Source organism: Taeniopygia guttata, chromosome 36, assembly GCF_048771995.1.
Source record: "Taeniopygia guttata chromosome 36, bTaeGut7.mat, whole genome shotgun sequence".
Taxonomy (NCBI): Eukaryota; Metazoa; Chordata; class Aves; order Passeriformes; family Estrildidae; genus Taeniopygia; species Taeniopygia guttata.
Window position 1 is genome coordinate 2,929,651 of NC_133061.1, and position 19,125 is coordinate 2,948,775.

Consider the following 19,125-nt stretch of genomic DNA (forward strand, 5'->3'; position numbering starts at 1 on the left):
TTGTTCAGCACCAAGCTGGGCTCAGGGCTGCAGGAGGAAGAGGCTGGTGGGAAGCAGATCCTGGAGCTGGGACAGTGCTTGGGGTCAGGGCAAGGTCCTGCCCTGCACACCTGGCTCAGGTGTGACCCTGCCCAGGCAAGGGAGTGGCACATTCCCATTCCCTTGGATCAGGGCTGGGAGCAGCATTTGGAGCAGGGACATGGAAATCCTGGAGTGACTGGGAGCACACTGAGGGGGGGAATTATTCCCCCCCTCCCCCCGTTCTCAGGCCGCCCTGCCAGCTGAGAAGTGCTCACTGGGCCTCGGCCTTGGCCAGCAGCCCCTGGGCTCAGCTCCTCTGGAGCTCATCACAAACCCTGTCTGCTCCAGGCACTGCTGCTGCCCAGCCAGCTCCTGGCTGCTTTAGGAGCAGCCCTGGGAACTGTTTGTGTTCCCTCAGTGGCACAACATCCCTGTTCTCACCCTGCCAAAGAAAGCTGCTGATGCCAAGTGCGGCCAGGACGAAACATGGCTGGGACTGAAGCCCCTCTCTTGAGGCCCTACAAACAGCGCTCCAAAAGGAGCCCTTGGAGCTCTCCTGGGCCAGCGACTCCGAGTGGGGCCTCTCCGAGCCGGGAACTCTCCCGTTTGCTGCACTCGGGGGATCCCGAACAACGAGGGAGCCTGGGCCGATCCCCCCACTCCTCCAGGCTCAACCCTTCCCTGCTGGGGAGATGCCAAAGCATCCACAGGGAGCATTTCCCTGCCCTCAGGGGAATTTCTCACAGGTGCCCTGCACTGACTCTCTGTGTCTGTGTGCACACAGGAGTGCCTGTGCTGGGGAAATGTGGCAGAAATGCTGCTCTCTGAGGGGTCTGAGTGCCTTGGGTAGCTGAGCCAGTCAGGCCTGTAAGTAAGGTTAAATCACGAGGTCTAAGTGACACTGTAGTCCCCTTGATTCCATGAGGCCCTGCCATGCTTCAATGGCCCCTTGGTTCCAGTGGGTCCCAAAGAGTCAGAACAGTCTCCATTGTTCCATGAGGCCTCAGAAAGTCACTGTGGTCCCCTTGGTTCCACAGGGCTCCACAGTGTAACAATGGACTCTTGGCTCCATGAGGTGCCACGCTGTGTCACAATGGCTCATGGTTCCATGAGGCCACACAGTTTAACAATGGTCCCTTGGTTCCATGAGGCCTTGCTGTGTCACAATGGACTTCGGGTTCCATAAGCTTTCCTACTGACAAAAACAGCATCCCTGGTTCCACAGTGTCACCATGGTCCCTTTGTTCCATGGGGTTCCATGGCAGAACCTAGGTTCCATGGCCACTGTCCTAGGTTGACTGTATGATGCCTTTATCCCCAATCGTCTGCTCTGTTTATGTTGAATAATAAGTTCTACACCTTTAAGACTTGTTCCAGGAGTGAAGGGGGGCGGGCGGGGGAAGAAGCGCGGAGTTTGTTGTCAAGAACTGCACTCCCTCCTCCACATTCCTGCTCCTGGACTGTGTCGTCTGCGGATGGACAGACAGCGAGAGAGAGCTCTCCTTTGTTTTTTTTTTCTTTTTCTAGTTACTTTTAGCTAGCTGAGGCAAAGAAGTTCCCTGGACTGTGGTGTTTTCCCTTTCTCTGGACCTGCTCTGGACTGAACACCCAGAAGAGCAGCGGCAGCAGCACCTGTGGCCCAGCGGGCCGGGCCTGGACCGCAGCATTTCCAGCGGCGGAGGGACTGATCAGAGACTGAGTGAGCCCAGCTGCAACTCGGGGGATTTTTCCTGAGTTTGTCTCTCTCTTGGAGTGGCGAGAAGTTTTATTGTTTAATATTGTTTAAAATTGCTTGTTTAATAAACAGGTTTTTTCCACTTTCCTCCAAAGAAGTATCCTTCCCGAACTGGTTGGGTGGGGGGAGGGGCCAATTGAGTCTGCTTTTTTCCTAAAGGAAACCCTTTTAGGGGTCTTTCCCCAAATTTGTCCTGAACCAGGACAAATACATTTATTGGCGCCCAACTACTGGGGCTCAAAAAAAAAAAAAAAAAAGTGGAAAAAGCCTTTATTCCTTTACTGATTGGATGTTTGTTGTGCTTATTTTGTAGTGGGTTAAAGCAGTCAGTAGCCATGTTGCTTACATTCATAATGTCTCTTGGGGTAGAGTCCTTCATGTGGTTCTGGTCTCTAGGCTTTTTTGAGGTTTTAGTACTTTTCTAGTCACTAGGATTCTTGTCCCTTACACGTAGTTTTTACAGTAGAAGAGCACAGTTTAAAATAGCTATTGGGCTGGGCTTGGTGATAGTGATTTATAAGGTGCTTGTAAAGATACTGGAGTCTGTTCAAGATATGTATAGTTTATGGTTTTCTCGTCCTACCCTGCATCCTAGTTCCAGTAGTATGTTCTGGGGGTTTACTAGTAATTGCACCCAGTTTGTTAGAGGAGGAGCAGGGCATGAGGTTTTCCAGCCTCTCCTTTCCTTCTTCTCTTTTGAATCTGTTATGTCACTTTTTGAGAATGTTCAGTTTCCCCTGAATGTTAAAGAGACCATCTTTCTGGTATCTGTTCTGGTAAACTTCCTTTATACAGCCTGCAGCTTCTCTAGAGTGAAGGCTGAGATGTCCAGAGGAGCTGATGAAGCCCCTCACCCAGGTGTGGAAAATCCTGAGTGGTGTGGAGAATGGGAAAATATGGGCCAGATCCTGAAGGAATTTTCTGACCCTGTGGAGTGGGATTTTCCACGTGAACAAATTCAAAACCCAGCTGAAGTGGGGAAATATCTGAAAGAGAAGTGCTATGATGACTCTAATGAGAAAAGGATCATTGCAATAAGCTGGGCCTTGGCTTATGCTTATCACACACTGCTAGATACTGTAGGCCGGCAGACAGAAGCAGGGGGGCAGGGAGATAAACCAGCAGCTATCCCAGTCACTCAGGCTGCAGCCAACACCCCAGTTACTCAGGCTGTAGCTAAACCAGACAGTAACCCTAAGCCACTGGCAGTCGCTGCGGGGAAGAAGAAAAGCAAAACCGACCGGCCAGGGACTGACAACGATGATCCAGGAGAAGGACCCTCAAAGCTAATTACTGACACAAAAGCCGGAGTTAGGGCAACTGAGGCAGGATCAGAAGCCACCCCTGAGTCCTATTCCCTGAAGGACCTTTGTGGCCTAAGGAAGGATTACACCCGACGACCTGATGAGTTTGTAATTAGTTGGTTGGTCCGTCTTTGGGATGCTGCAGGCGAGGCTACAATTCTGGATGGTACTGAGGCAAGACATTTGGGATCCCTGTCACATGATCCTGTTATTGATCAAGGAATGATGAGGGGGGCTAACCCTCACAGCCTCTGGGCTCGGGTTCTGGAAAGTGTAGCACAAAGATACCTGTGTGCAGATGATCTTTATATGCAGCAGACCCAGTGGAAGACTATAGAACAAGGGATCCAACGTCTGAGAGAAATGGCAGTGGCAGAGATTGTCTTCTCAGATGAAATAACAACTAGGAATCCAGACTTGGTACCATGTACATCTGTGATGTGGCGAAAACTTGTACGGCTTGGGCCACATGACTACGCTTCTGCCTTAGCAATAATGAAGCAAGATGAGAGGGATGAGACCGTGCTCGAAATGGCAAGGAAACTCCGAGCATATGCAGATGCTGTACATGGCCCAACCCATGCCAGAATTGCAGCAGTGGAAACACGTCTGCAGAAATTAGAAGATAAGATAGAGGAGAATCATAAGAGACTCAGGGAGGAGATAAAGGAGGACCTTCTCCAAATCTCAGCAGTACAGATCAGAGGTTCTGGTATCCAACGCAGACGTTCCTCAGATGAGAGAAGGTACACCCCACGAACTGAGCTGTGGTTCTTCCTGCGCGATTGCGGAGAAAACATGAGGAAATGGGACGGAAAACCTACTGGTGCTCTGGCACAACGGGTGCATGAATTGAAGGAAGGCAAGACTCAGAGAGGAAGTGCCACCAAAAGGAGAGCAGCTCCAGTTGCCCGTAGCCAAACTGCCAGGCATGATGATGATGATGACATGTCTGATCCCCTTGAAGGAACCTCTAAGACATACGCCCAAGGCAAGAAGGATAACCAGGCTTAGAGGGGCCCTGCCTCTAGCCAGGTAGAGGCGAGGGAAAACCGTGTTTTCTGGACTGTGTGGATTCGCTGGCCTGGCACATCGGAACCACAAAGATATAAGGCTTTGGTCGATACTGGTGCACGATGCACGTTAATTCCATCGAGACACGTAGGGGCAGAATCTGTCTCTATTGCCGGTGTGACAGGTGGATCTCAGGACTTTACCTTGGTGGAAGCTGATGTAAGTCTGACAGGAAATGAGTGGAAGAAACACCCTATTGTGACTGGCCCAGAGGCCCCATGTATTTTGGGCATAGATTACCTTCGAAGGGGGTATTTTAAAGACCCAAAGGGACTCAGGTGGGCATTTGGGACAGCAGCTGTAGCGACAGAGGGCATCCAGCAACTGAACACCTTGCCTGGACTGTCTGAGAATCCAGCTACAGTAGGACTTTTGAAGGGAGAAGAACAAAAGGTACCAGTTGCCACTTCAACAGTGCATCGTCGACAGTACAGAACAACTCGAGATGCTGTGGTTCCCATCCATAAGATGATCCGAGAGCTGGAGAGCTAAGGGGTGGTCAGCAAAACCCACTCACCCTTCAACAGCCCCATTGGGCCTGTGCGTAAATCTGAAGGAGAATGGAGATTGACTGTGGACTACCGTGCATTGAATGAAGTGACTCCACCACTGAGCGCTGCTGTGCCAGACATGCTGGAACTCCAGTACGAGCTGGAGTCCAAGGCAGCGAAGTGGTACGCCACTATTGATATTGCCAATGCATTTTTCTCCATTCCTCTGGCAGCAGAATGCAGGCCTCAGTTTGCCTTTACATGGAGGGGAGTGCAGTATACCTGGAACCGACTGCCCCAGGGGTGGAAGCACAGCCCCACCATCTGCCATGGACTGATCCAGACTGCACTAGAAAAGGGTGAGGCTCCAGAACATCTACAATATATTGATGATATCATTGTGTGGGGGAACACAGCACCAGAAGTGTTTGAGAAAGGAGAGAAAATCATCCGAATCTTCCTGGAAGCTGGTTTTGCCATCAAGAAGAGCAAAGTCAAGGGACCTGCTCGAGAGATCCAGTTCCTGGGAGTGAAGTGGCAAGATGGACGGCATCAGATTCCTACAGATATCATCAACAAGATCACAGCCATGTCCCCACTAACCAACAAGAAAGAGACACAAGCTTTCTTAGGCGCCATTGGTTTTTGGAGAATGCACATTCCCGAGTATAGCCAGATCGTGAGCCCTCTATACCTGGTCACCTGCAAGAAGAACACTTTCCACTGGGGCCCTGAGCAGCAGAAAGCTTTTGCCCAGATAAAGCAGGAAATTGCTCATGCAGTAGCCCTTGGCCCAGTCAGGACAGGACCAGATGTGAAGAACGTGCTCTACTCTGCAGCCGGGAGCCATGGTTTGTCCTGGAGCCTTTGGCAGAAGGTGCCTGATGAGACTCGAGGCCGACCACTGGGATTTTGGAGTCAGAGCTATAGAGGGTCTGAAGCCAACTATACTCCAACAGAGAAGGAAATCTTGGCTGCTATGAAGGAGTTCAAGCTGCCTCGGAGGTGATTGGCACAGAAGCACAGCTCCTCCTGGCACCCCGACTACCGGTGCTGGGGTGGATGTTCAGAGGAAAGGTTCCCTCCACCCACCATGCCACCAGTGCTACATGGAGCAAGTGGATTGCTCTCATCACACAGCGTGCCCATATTGGTAAGCTGAATCACCCTGGGATTTTGGAAGTAATTACAAATTGGCCCGAAGGTGAAAGTTTTGATGTCACAGATGAAGAAGAACAAGTGACAAGGCCTGAAGAAGCTCCACCATACAACCAACTGCCAGCAGAGGAAACCCGCTACGCTCTCTTCACTGATGGTTCCTGTCGCATCGTAGGGGTGAATCGGAAGTGGAAAGCAGCTGTATGGAGTCCCACACGACGGGCTGCAGAGGCCACTGAAGGAGAAGGTGGATCGAGCCAACTCGCTGAACTCAAGGCTGTTCAACTGGCCCTAGACATTGCAGAAAGGGAGAAGTGGCCAAAGCTCTACCTCTACACTGATGCATGGATGGCAGCCAATGCTCTATGGGGGTGGCTAGAGAGGTGGAAAGAAGCTAACTGGCAGCGTAGAGGAAAACCAATTTGGGCTGCTCAAGAGTGGAAAGATATCGCTACCTGGGTAGAGAAGCTACCTGTGAAGGTTCGCCATGTAGATGCCCATGTCCCCAGAAGCAGAGCTAATGAAGAGCAGCAAAACAATCAGCAGGTAGATCAGGCTGCGAAGATAGGGGTATCAAAGATAGACCTCGACTGGGAACACAAGGGAGAGTTGTTCCTAGCATGATGGGCCCATGATGCCTCAGGCCATCAGGGTAGAGATGCCACTTATAAGTGGGCACGAGACCGAGGGGTGGATCTAACCATGGACAGTATTTCTCAGGTGATCCATGACTGTGAGACCTGTGCTACCATCAAACAGGCCAAGCGGGTGAAGCCCCTGTGGTATGGTGGGCGGTGGTCCAAGTACAAGTATGGGGAGGCCTGGCAGATTGACTACATCACACTGCCCCAGACACGCCAAGGCAAGCGCTACGTGCTCACAATGGTAGAAGCCACCACTGGATGGTTGGAAAGCTACCCTGTGTTTCATGCTACAGCCCGTAACACCATCCTGGGCCTTGAAAAGCAGATCCTTTGGAGGCATGGTACCCCTGAGAGGATTGAGTCAGACAATGGGACTCATTTCAAGAATAGCCTTATCAACACCTGGGCTAGGGAACATGGCATTGAGTGGGTGTACCACATCCCCTACCATGCACCAGCTGCAGGCAAAGTGGAGAGGTACAATGGACTGTTAAAAACCACCTTGAAAGCATTGGGTGGGGGATCTTTCAAGAACTGGGAGCAGAATCTGGCAAAAGCCACCTGGTTAGTTAACACCTGAGGCTCTACCAGTCGATTGGGCCCTGCCCAATCTCAGCTTTTGCATATCGTAGATGGAGATAAAGTCCCAGTGGCACATGTCAGAGGTTTGTTAGGGAAATCAGTGTGGATCAGTTCTGGCTCGAGTACAGACAAACCCATTCGTCTTTGCACAGGGACCAGGTTGTACATGGTGGATAATGCAGAAAGATGGAAGAACAGGATGTGTACCTCAGGGAGATCTGATTGTTGGGTGAGAACTATGTGTAAATATCACTGTTTGCTGAATATTACTGCCATTGTCTGTGTATAGCTGTATATTGGATGTATAATATATGTGTTTGTAGGGTTTGAATATATATATTAGTTTTAGTAGTAAGCTGACGATACGGGGATAAGGGGTGGAATGTCCTAGGTTGACTGTATGATGCCTTTATCCCCAATCGTCTGCTCTGTTTATGTTGAAGTTCTACACCTTTAAGACTTGTTCCAGGAGTGAAGGGGGGCAGGGGGGGGAAGAAGCGCGGACTTTGTTTTCAAGAACTGCACTCCCTCCTCCACATTCCTGCTCCTGGACTGTGTCGTCTGCGGATGGACAGACAACGAGAGAGCTCTCCTTTGCTTTTTTTCTAGTTACTTTTAGCTAGCTGAGGAAAAAAAGTTCCCTGGACTGTGGTGTTTTCCCTTTCTCTGGACCTGCTCTGGACTGAACCCCCAGAAGAGCAGCAGCAGCAGCACCTGTGGCCCAGCGGGCCGGGCCTGGGCCGCGGCATTTCCAGTGCCAGAGGGACTGATCAGAGACTGAGTGAGCCCAGCTGCAACCCGGGGGATTTTTCTGAGTTCATCTCTCTCTTGGAGTGGCGGGAAGTTTTATTGTTTAATATTAAGTTTGCTTGTTTAATAAACAGGTTTTTTCCACTTTCCTCCAAAGAGGTATCCTTCCCGAACTCGTTGGGGGGAGGGGCCAATTGAATCTGCTTTCATAAAGGAACCCTTTTAGAGTTCTTTCCCCAAATTTGCCCTGAACCAGGACAGTTATCCACCACGGAGAGACGAGGACATCCGAGTTTAGACCAAAGCCAATTTTATTGAGTGTACCAGGTGTTTATACAGGGATTTACTTCTATGGTGCTTATATAGGGCTCTGTTTTTGGTAACAATTTCCCATTGGTTACACATTCTTTGTGACATACAGCAACCTGGGAACATTTATCTTATCACAAAGTCTCACACCATGTTGCTTGGTCACTCCTTGCCCAGGGAGACTTAAACTGTGTCGGTGTCTCCCACAGTTTCTGCTCAGTCAGGCCTCAGATATCGGGCCCCTTTATCAGCTCCACTGCTTTACTCTCTGTTTTATTCCCCATATGGGGGCACCAGGGCTCTGCCCAACAGGGGTCACTGGGGATCATCCAGCGCGGATCCTCCCATGGGGAATGGAGCTGGAGCAGCGCACCAAGCTCTTCCCTCACTCTCTTCCCTCACTCCAAGCTCTTCCCTCACTCAGGGCACGCACAGGGCTTCCTTTACTGGTGCCTCCGTTGGTGCTGGGTCAAGTGAGAGCTCTGTGAGAAGCTCTTCCCACACTCCCCACACTCGTAGGGCCTCTCCCCAGTGTGGATGCGCCGGTGCATGGTGAGGCTGGAGTTGCGGTTGAAGCCCATCCCGCAGTCGGGGCAGCGGAAGGGCCTCTCCTCTGTGTGACTCCGCTCATGTAGGAGGAGATGGGAGCTGGTCCGAAACCTCTTCCCACACTGGGGACACTCGTAGGGCCTCTCCCCTGTGTGGATGCGCTGGTGTGTTCTCAGGTGTGAGCTCTGCCAAAAGCTCTTCCCACATTCCAAACACTCATAGGGCCGTTCCCCAGTGTGGATCACCTGGTGCACCATCAGGCCAGACATCTGTCTGAAACCCTTCCCACACTCCCCACACTCGTAGGGCCTCTCCCCGGTGTGGATGCGCCGGTGCACGGTGAGGTGGGAGTTTCGCTTGAAGCCATCCCCGCAGTCGGGGCAGCGGAAGGGCCTCTCCTCTGTGTGAATCCGCTCATGTCTGAGGAGATGGAAGCTGGTCCGAAACCTCTTCCCACACTGGGGACACTCGTAGGGCCTCTCCCCAGTGTGGATCCTCTGGTGCCGGATCAGGTTGTCACTCCGGCTGAAACCCTTCCCACATTCCAAGCACTTGTGGGGCTTCTCCCTGCCATGAGACTTCTCCACCAGCTCCGAGCTCCGGCTGGATCTCCGCCAGCCTTCCTGGCTCAGGGGGGCTCTTTCCTTCCTGCAGCTCCCTGGGCTGGGTTTGCAGCTCCTCCTCCTGCAGCATCTCCGGGGCTTTTCCTCCTCCTCCATCCAGACACGCCCAGGGAATGAAAAATCCTGGTTTGGGGAAAAAAACAAGAGGAGAGCACCTTGGACTGGATCCTTGCTCCAGTTTATCTCAGGAAGTCATTGGGAATCTTGTGTCTGTAAGAACCTCCAAAACATCAAGATTTAGCCCCAAAATCCCACAAACTTCAAGATACAGATCAAAAACTCCCCAAACATCACAAGTCAGCAAAAACCTCCTCCAAAACATAAAGATTCAGCTGCCACATAAAACCAAAGCACCAACATTTAGCCCAAGAAAGCTCAGAAACACCAAGATTCACCCCGTGAAAATCCTGGATCCCACTCCACAGTCACCTGCTGCATGTGGGGGGAGAAACGCTCCTGGGGCTGGGGGAGGCTGCAGATACAGGGAGGGGGGAAACCTTCTGCTACTTCCTCTTTCTGCTCCTCCTCCTCGTCTTGTGTCTCTACTCTTCCTCACACTCCTCTTCCTCCTGCTATTCCTCCTTCCCCTGTGCAATCCCACCTTCTCCTGCCACCTGCATCGTTTGACCATTCTGTTCCTCAAGCCTGCTTCTCCTTCCCTTCTCCTCCTGCCCCCAGGCCCAGCACCCACTGCCGGCTCCCTCTTCCCCCCAGACCCACAGCATCCCAGCCGAGGGGCAGGGATGGAGCTGGGGCAGGTCGGGCTGGGGCAGCGCTGGGCTCTCGGCCGCTCCCGCCCGCACTCGGTCCCCACTGCAGCCGCTCCCGCCAGGACAGCGCGGGGGGGCCCGGCCTTGGCGCTGCCCCACTCCCACCTCCCCAAATTCCCCTCGCGGGGGCGACGGGGCCGAGGGGGGGAGTCCAGTTGGGGAAGGCTCAGAGGGCCAGGGAGCTGTACACAAGGGAGTGACAGGAGAAGGAATCGGTTTCAGAAAATGTTATCAGTTGATGACACAGACTGCTGCTCAGCCAAGGTCCTGCTCTATTCATGAACTTCCAGAAGAACAACAAAGACTTAACAGAGCCATGAATATCATTTGCTATATAAAAGCAGGGAGCATATTAAGGGAGTATGTAGCAGGTGGATTGGGAAGTCTGTAGCTCTCAAGTGCTTCAGCCAATGGGGAAAGCAGAGGGAGCTGTGGCCAGGAGAATTAGGATTGAAGGGAGGCTGTGTCCTCCAGCAATTGGAGAGATCCCATGGGGAATGTCCCATGGCCTCTCCCATTTTTAGAAATGAAATTAGTTTCACAGGACTCCTCTGTCTGCTTTGTGGACAGAATCCTCTGGTGATGTCAATTTTTCCGCACACCCTGGGGCAGGGAGTGCAGCTGAAGGTGCCTCACCCACTTTGGGTGATCGGCTCCCTTGGCTGGTGGCGGCACCGGGGATTGATTGGGGACCCGGGAGTGACCAGGAGACAGACGAGTGACACATCAGGGGGGGTCTGTGAAGAGTCAGCAGGGAGAGAGCACTGAAAATCTCATCAGTGAGTGCCCTGGGATCTTCGGGGAGTGAACATGGCAGGGCACCCATGGAGGGGAGAAAAGGGAAAGCCAGGGAGGGGTCCTGGCCAAAGGGAGGATGTTCCCAAAATGTCTCTGAAGGGTCCCTTGGGAGAATGCTGAGGTAGTTTGCACATTCCCCCAGAGGTAATTAAGGACATGGACACCCAGGGGGGCAATAAGGGAAGGGGAGAAGGGATTTGGACAACAGCGGATGGATGGTGTTGATGTGCTGGGAAGGGATCAGGTGAAGGGGAGTGTGCAGCAATATGGTTCAGGCAAGAAGCAGCAGGAGGAATGTGTGTGGTAAGAAAAAGGATGATGGCAAAGAGGAGGAAGAGAAAAATACTCAGGATTGGGATGTTTTTCAGCAGGGTCTTATCCTGACAATTTGCCAGCTGATACTTTGAATTCGCAGTTTCCAGGAGAGGAAAAGCAGGAGGTCAGGATGTCAGGGGTTTCTCTGTGGTGGGCAGCAGCAGCAGCGGGCGCAGAGGTGCGGGACCGGGAGCAGGGCTGGGGGCCTGTGGGGAGCTGCGGGGCCGGGCCGGGGCTGTGGGGCAGCCGGGGCTCAGCGCCGGGCGCTGCCTGAGCCCACCAGCCCCGGGCAGGGCCGGCAGTGGCCCCCGGCCCCCAGGAGGCTGCGGGACGCCCCGGCCGCTGCCCGGCCCCGGGGAGCTGCCGGCCCTGCCCGCCGGGGGGGCCGCCTTTGGACACTGCGGCAGGACAGGCACCGGCTCTGCCACACGGGCTGTGCAGGGGACCCTGAGCACAAGGAGCAAAACAAAGCAACATCTGGGAAATGCAGAGTGCACATGGAAGGATCAGGATTTTCTGTTAAGGATTTGGTTTGGGTCCCTGCAGAAAGGAAAGATTTTGCAGAAAGCTCAGCAGCTCTCAGAGGATGAGCACCCACAGGCAGTGACCGCGGCTGCAGGAGTGGCAGAAGAAGGCCCTGCAGCACTTGGGCACAAAGGCACAGCAGCTGAAGGCAAGGAGGGATGAGCAAAAGGCCAAGCTGAAGGCAAAGGCCATGGCAGAGTTCCCACAGCCCCTGAGGGACCAACCCCAGGGCCCAAGGGGGCCCCAGCACCCAGGGGACGGCCTCGGCCACAAGCACCTGGCAGAGGCATTGCCCTCCTGGCCAGGGCAGAGCCCACCCAAACAGCCCCTGGGAAGGAGTCAGGGCTCCAGCTGCAGCCCACAAGGACACTGCAAGCACAGACAGCAGCACCCTCAGAAGGAGCGAGTCCACCCCTGCATGGACATGGATTGTCAGGGCTCTCTGAGCTCCCATCCCACCGGGGACCCACCACACTGCAGCCCTGGAGAACATCCAGGCTGGGTCTGCATCCAGAGGAGGCCTCTCCTGATGGACACAGGGGCCTCTCCATCCACTCTGAATCTTACACCTAAGGGGGGAACATTGTAAAGGAGTGTTTTCATTATTAAGGGAATAACTGGGAAATCTGAGTTGGTGTCATTTGTTCAATTAGGAGCTGTGGGAGGTTAATTTGAACTAAACTAATTTTTTTCTCTTCCTACTGTGATTGTAATTATCTAGGAAGGAAGTTGATGATGGCATTGTAATATTGTAAAAGGTGATACAGAGGCTATTGCTGCTGTACCTTTGTGTCAAATGTCTGGACTTTTTAACCCCAGACAGCCTCCATGCTGTGGTATGGACAGGAGAAAGAGAGGAAAACCTGGGAAAATGAACAACCAAAAATAATGATGCCGCAGCTGTGGCTTTTCCAGACTCAGAAAAGAAATTGGAATTGTAGGGGAATGTTCAACAGGGCCATGCCAAAGGAATTCTTGGGCCAAAGCGTTTCACCCAGTGGCCAGAGTGGCCTCATTGCCTGCAGAATTGTGCAGCCACAGCTTCAACAGGAACCGAGGCCCAAAACCTGATGACAACAGGATCTCCAACTGTTCCAGTCTGCCATCAAGTTCAAGCTTTGATAACCAAAAGAGCCTCGCAATGGATGAGCAGTGCTCGGTTATTACAGTGTGAAACTTGTTCAGTGGCACAGGAGGATTCAGAACTGAGGACAGGGGAAGGGTTTAACCCAGCCTCCTGTTTGAACAGCCCCCAGAGGGGCTGGGAAGAAACCCAGCACTGCATTCAAGTGACACAGCTCCAGACCCAGCCTGGGGGAGATTCAGGAGACATTGCCTGGCCTGAGGCAGGAAATGTCTTTGTGGATGGCTCTTCAAGGGCAGCAGAAGGAAAAAGAGTTCCAAGAAACGCTGTTATTGAGGAAAGGGAATCAGACAAAGCCCAGGTTACCCCCATGGTCAGCTCAACCGGCACAGCTGTGTGTGCTTGTAAGAGCCTGGCACTGACATGCCCTGAGCAGGAAGGCTTCAATATCTTCTGGTGACACCAGCTCACCTAACAGGGGGGCAAAAGCAATTCTGATTGCTCAGCAACCACTGGATCACTTCTAAAGGTATTTTTAAATGAAATCATTCAAATAAAAGGGATTGTGGAAGCCATAGACTCAGCAGAGCTCATTTTACAGGAAAGATCCTCCAGGGGGTTATGGCAGCTTTAGGAATACAATGGGACCTCCAGAACCCCTGGCACCCCCAGAGATCAGGCTGGGTACAAAGAATGAAAGGGGAAAGAAAGAAACACCTTTGGAAGCTGGGGATAGAAACCAAGATGCCATGGGTAGAGCTTTTGCCATTGGCTTGGGCAAGAAGAAGAGCCAGACCCAGGGCAGATATTCAATCATTTCCCCTTGCAATTGATCTCGGGAATTCCTTACCCTGGGAATTCTCCACCTAGTGCAGGGTGGAGATAAGGGATGCACATTTAAAGCAGTCTGTGGCCAGAATCCTGTCTCTGGTGCAATCTCTCCCCCAGGAAGCTGGGCTGGCACAGAGCCTGCCTTGGCACTTTGCTGTTGCCAACATCCCAGCAGGACATCGGCTCCTGCCTAAGGAGTGCAGAGCAGCACCACTGGTGGCCAAGTGGCGTGGCCCGTGCCAAGTGGCCCCGAGGCCAGAAACAGCCGCCAGCACAGCTGAGCACGGGGGGACCCCTCAGCCTCGGCTCCAGGTCTCTGCAGCCCCGGAGATTTGCACTTCCCGCCTGCAGCAGGAGGATGGGAGGCCCCCACTGAGCTGCACTGAAGGCAGCGCAGCAGCAGCCAGGGCTCCACAGCGGGGCAAGGCCCTGGGCCTGCCCACACATCCTCTGCTGAAATCCTCGGCCTGGCCACCCTCCTTTGGCAGCTCCAGCCACCGGGGACAGCCCTTGCTGCCACTGCTGCAGCTTCAGCGCTCTCTGGGCCTGCCCTGCCACAGCTGCTGGGCAAGAGCACGGGACAATTCCACTCGGGCTCTCACTTACACTCACACACTGCCCTGCCTGCCATGGCATTGATGGAAAATACACCAGCTCATAGACTTTAACATTGTTAACCTTTCATTTCTCTACTCAGGCTTGCTTTGCCTTGGCCCTGGGGAAAGAAATGTTAAAGGTTTTGTTAAGGGATGTTACACCACTCAGTGGAGATGAGTTTAACATCTCAACACACTGGGAATGGCCCAAAAGATACCCACAAAGATAACGCCCAGCAGCAAAACATCAATCCCAGCAGCAAACAGCAACCAACACCTACCCCAGACACTGCCAGGGCTGCAGACACCTGGTCTGCAAAAGGCTGAGAAGGAAATCCAGCACTTCCCACCTCATCAACAGCAGAAGCAAAGAAATCCGGGTCCAATAGGAAACCAAATACTAAAAACTGCACAACTTGAAACTACAGAACATTAAACCTATGCATTTAGATCCCTTCAGACTGTATGAAGTTTGGGGGAAATCGAGTAAAACCCACGTGTCATGGAACGATTTTTGCTGCACACCCGGGCTCTGTGAGGATGGAATGATTTCTGTTGCACATCCTGGCCAGAATCAAGAAATGCCTTTACTCTAACACTAAACATATTAGTGGAGTTTTTCTTTTTCCTGTAGCTTCAGTGCAAAGTATATAGCATGAGAATATTTTTTTTAAAAATCCCACCCCTATATCGCTGGTTAGGTTTGGTCAGGGATGTGGGAATGGGTTTTTACTCTGAGAAGAACGAGAAAAAAATTAATGGCCTTGGAACTTTTTTGTGTGTTCTTGTTTCACTTTTAGCGATGCCAAAATTTTGGTCAGGGTTTTTTGACATTCACCTTTAGGCTGCATTTTGCAAAACTAGAAGAGATTTAAAGGTGCCCTTTTAACTCATAAGCATTAAACAGAGGATTTGAAGGGGAAAAAAAAAGCTGCAAGTTGTAGGGGGACACGTGTGAGGCTGCTGAAGGCTGCTCTGGGAGAGAAGCTGCATTCCAGGCACCCAGGAGAGGAGCTTTAGAAATGCAAATCAGCACTGCTGGGGCAGAGCGGGGAAAAATGTACCTGGCTCTTCTTGCCTGGGGCAGGAATTGGCTGATTCCCTCTGCCCCTCACCCCAAGCTCTGCCTGCTTGCACAGATGGAATCTGCACGGCTGAAGGCAGAGCCCATGGTGAGGCTCTGACTCTGAAACAGAAATGGCTGAGGCTGCAAAGGGAAACAGCAAATGGAGAATGTTGTGAAAACTTCACTAAAATAAGGGGGAATCATCCCTCTGCCCACTCCAACATCTGCTGCCACTGTCTGTGCTGTACAGGGTGTATCAGAGCACTGGGGCTTTTGCTAGAACAAGTCCAGGGAAATTAGTTGGAATTCAAGTATTTGATGCTGTATTTAGAAAAATGCAGTCATTCATGCAGCCCCAGCTTGAGGGAGCACCCAAAAATGGGGAAAAGATGAAGGGCCACCAGAACAAACCCTACAACACCACAGACCAGCCCCTGGGAACCCAAACCAATTCATACCAGGAGACAGAACCCATTTATAATTTCAATGGCATCATTAGATTAAAAGCTGTCCTCAAAAGAGAAGCAACTAGACAGCTCCAGCTCCTGACCTTTCTGCCGACCAAGCCACTGCAATGAGGAACACAACATTTCACCAGGGGATGAGATCAGATTATCTGTGAGCAGAAAAAACAGGACTCTGTGGAGAACTAAATGGCCCAAACTGCTGTTGGCAAAGAGATGACAAAGGTAAAGTGCTGAAAAAGATAACAAAGGAAAAACGAGAGCAGTTTATGTATTGGTCCAAACATGGAAAGGATGGGAATGGGACATGCTTTTGTGGCTCCCCAGCACACCAGGGGTTAAACAAATGCTGATTCTCTTCCGTGCTGCAGCAACTCTCATCTTTTTACCATGCCCCACACCTTGGCAGTGCAGCTCATCCAGCAGCTGAGCCAGGGGATGCAGGTGGCAGCCAGGCCTCCTGATCCACAAACGGCCACAAAAGGACAGGGAATGAGAGCACCGAGAATAATCCCAAAACCAAAGAGGACCCGGGAAGAACAAAACAGAGTCAAGGAGTGAATCCGCCTGGAGATAGGGCCAGACACCTGTAGATAAGGAAGTAACGGGGGAAATCATCAGTTCCAATAAATTTCACAAATTGAGTCACACAATTTCTCAAAGTCCCGCAAAATTCCCGAACTTCCAGGAGAACAAAGGCTTAACAGAGCCATGAATATCGGCTGGTATACAAAAGGAGGGTGCAGATTAACGAGGACAGGCAGCAGGCGCATCGGGAAGTCTGAACCTTCCAAGGACCTCAGCCCGTGGGCAAAGGCAGAGGGAGATGCGGCCGGGAAAATGAGGATAAAAAGGAGGCTGAGGACTACAACCATGGCAGAGAGCGCACGGCAAATGCCCCACGGCCTCTCCCCGTGCTCGGCAATAAAGTCACTTTTACAGGACTCCTCGCTCTCCTCCGGCCACAGAAACCTCCGGCGACGGGAATTTCCCCGCACGCTCCCGGCCGCGGGGCAGCCCCCTCGGTCCTACCCACAGCAGCCGGGCCGAGCCAGCGCTGCTCCGGCAGCGGCTCCTGCCCAGGCCCCGGCGGGAAGGAGACCGCGGGCAGCCGCTCCCGCCGCGCCCTCAGCCCGGGGCCAGCACGGGCCGGACACGGCACCACCGACCCGCCGCAGCCCCCTGCCGCCCCCTCCGCCCGCAGCCAGCCCCGAGCCCCCGCAGAACCCAGCGCGGCTCCCACCTGCGCCGGGGCCGCCTCCGAGCTCCGCCGACGCCGCCTCACCGCGCTCCGGCCGCTGCCGCCGCTCCCGGGCCCGCACAGACGCTCCCGGCGCCAATGGCGCCGCTGCCCGCCCACGGCCGCCCTCAGCCCGCCGCCGGGGCCGTGCTGCGCCCCGCTCCCACCAATCAGCGCGCCGCAACCGCGACTGACGGCACCAGCGGCCAATGGCAGCGAGCTGGGGGCGGGCTCTGCGCACGGCCCAGACTCGCCCCGCGCTCTCAGGGCCCCCCGCGCTGCGTGAGGGCAAAGCCGGAGATGAGCAACAGCCCCGGGACGGGCCGGGCCCGAGGCGGGATTCAGCTGCCCACACAAACAAACTTCTCCGCACCTCCCGCCACGGCTTTCCCGGCCCTGCGCCTTCCGTGCCTCCGGCTCTGCGGGAAGCCCGGGAGCCTCACTTCTCCTGCCCCTCATTAGTGCATCGGTGCTTGGCTTTCATTTCCCCCAAAAAGGGAAACCTGCCCAAAGCCCTGTGGGTGAGCGGGGGAGGGCAGAGATTTCTGGCAGAAAACTCCAAAGACTCAGAGCAGGATAAGGAGAAGTCAGTGCAGAGCCTTAAATGCAGCTTTCCCCAGGCCTCCCTGCTCCCAGCTGCACCTCCTCCCCCGGCAGGGCAGGAGACAGGGAATGGGGCCGTGCTCAGCTCATCCCCCGCGGCTTCTCCCTCTGCTCAGGGACAGGAGTCGTTCCCTGCTGCACCCTGCGCTCTCTCCCAGCCGAGACTTCTCCAGGAACTTCTCCGAGCCGAGTCCATCCCCTGGGGCACAGCCCCCTCCAAGTGCTGCAGCGTGGGTCACTGTGCCACGGGCTCGGTCCTGCCAGGCCAGGCTGCTCCAGCGGGGCCCCTCTGCCCACGGGGTCACAGCCTCCTCTCAGGCATCCCCGAGCTCCAGCCTGGCTCCTCCAGGGGCTGCAGGGGGATCTCTGCATCCCCACGGACCTGCAGGGGGATCTCTGCATCCCCGTGGAGCTGCAGGGGGATCTCTGCATCCCCACGGACCTGCAGGGGGATCTGTGCAGCCCCATTGTAATATAAATTATGGAATAATTCGTGATTATGTAAAATATACATGAAGTCAGTTGTGCTTGTACAAAAAGATTCTTAAAGTTTTAAAAGACCAGAAGCAGCAGCCGGCGCTGCAGAAACCACAGATGACAGAGAAAGAAAGACCTAATTTACAAATGAAAAAACGTGGCTCATTGCAGAGATGGGCTCTTTCCGGGGCACTCCAGGAGGCACCCAATGTGATTAGTAAGGGTAGTCAGAAGCTCAACCCAGACTGAATCACAGGAATTCTATCCCTTCCCCCTCCCTCTTCAAAGGGGAAAATCAGAAAAATACTCGGATTATTGGGATATTGTAGATTGAAGGATGCACACAGGCAGTAAAATTTTTGTGTGAATAAACTGACAGAGGAGATGATATAAAATGGAGCAAAGAAGATGGTGAAAAACTAAGAAAACTGAAGTTAAAACTAGCCCCAATATCACCTTTAAGCTTACCTTCACTAGCAAAACCCTTTCATCTGTATGGAAATGAAGAAAAGGGGGTAGCTCATAGGGTTTTGTTTCAGGAGTGGGGAGGAGTAAAGAGACCCGTGGCTTATTTATCAAAGATGTTGGATCCAGTAAATCAAGGCTGGCCAGTGTGTGTTCAAGCTATAGCAGCTACTGCAATCCTGGTAGAGAAAAGTCAGAAACTGACTTTTGGAGGTAAATCAATTGTGTGCACACCTCATGCAGTATGAAATTTCTTCCAATTTGCATTGTGATTTTTATCTTGAAATACATAACTTACTGTACTCTGAGACTGAGAAACTAGTTTACAGCTGTGACATAGCAAAACCTGCCATTAATTTATTTTGAGTTGATGCAGGCTGTTCACTCAAGTGGTTCTCAGTGTGTAAAGTTAAACTAAAGGTAACACCAGCTGCTTGGTAGGTCAATGAGAAACATTTTTTCTTCCAGCCAGTCCTTTTTCATGTACCCGAATGTGTTTTGCTTTCTTCGTTTTTTTGGTTTGTTTTTTTGTTATTTTTTCTGGAAGTGCTGGCTACTTGCAGTGTACCTGGAACAGCAGCTAGAGTTGTTCATGCATGAGACTTCTGAAAAATAGGGTTCATTTTTTCCCCAGACTTGGAGGTGGCTACA

At 52.8% G+C, this 19,125-nt stretch overlaps 2 protein-coding genes across 2 annotated transcripts in view; one reads left to right on the forward strand and one right to left on the reverse strand.

The window, feature by feature from the left end:
• LOC105759916 (uncharacterized) overlaps positions 1-19,125 on the forward strand; it is a 649,836-nt gene that overhangs the window by 449,550 nt on the left and 181,161 nt on the right.
• LOC140681480 (uncharacterized) overlaps positions 1-19,125 on the reverse strand; it is a 1,248,316-nt gene that overhangs the window by 305,470 nt on the left and 923,721 nt on the right. The window contains 2 exon segments of the mRNA XM_072921322.1: positions 8,518-9,184; positions 10,647-10,649. Of these exon segments, the coding sequence (XP_072777423.1) occupies positions 8,518-9,184; positions 10,647-10,649 (670 nt within the window).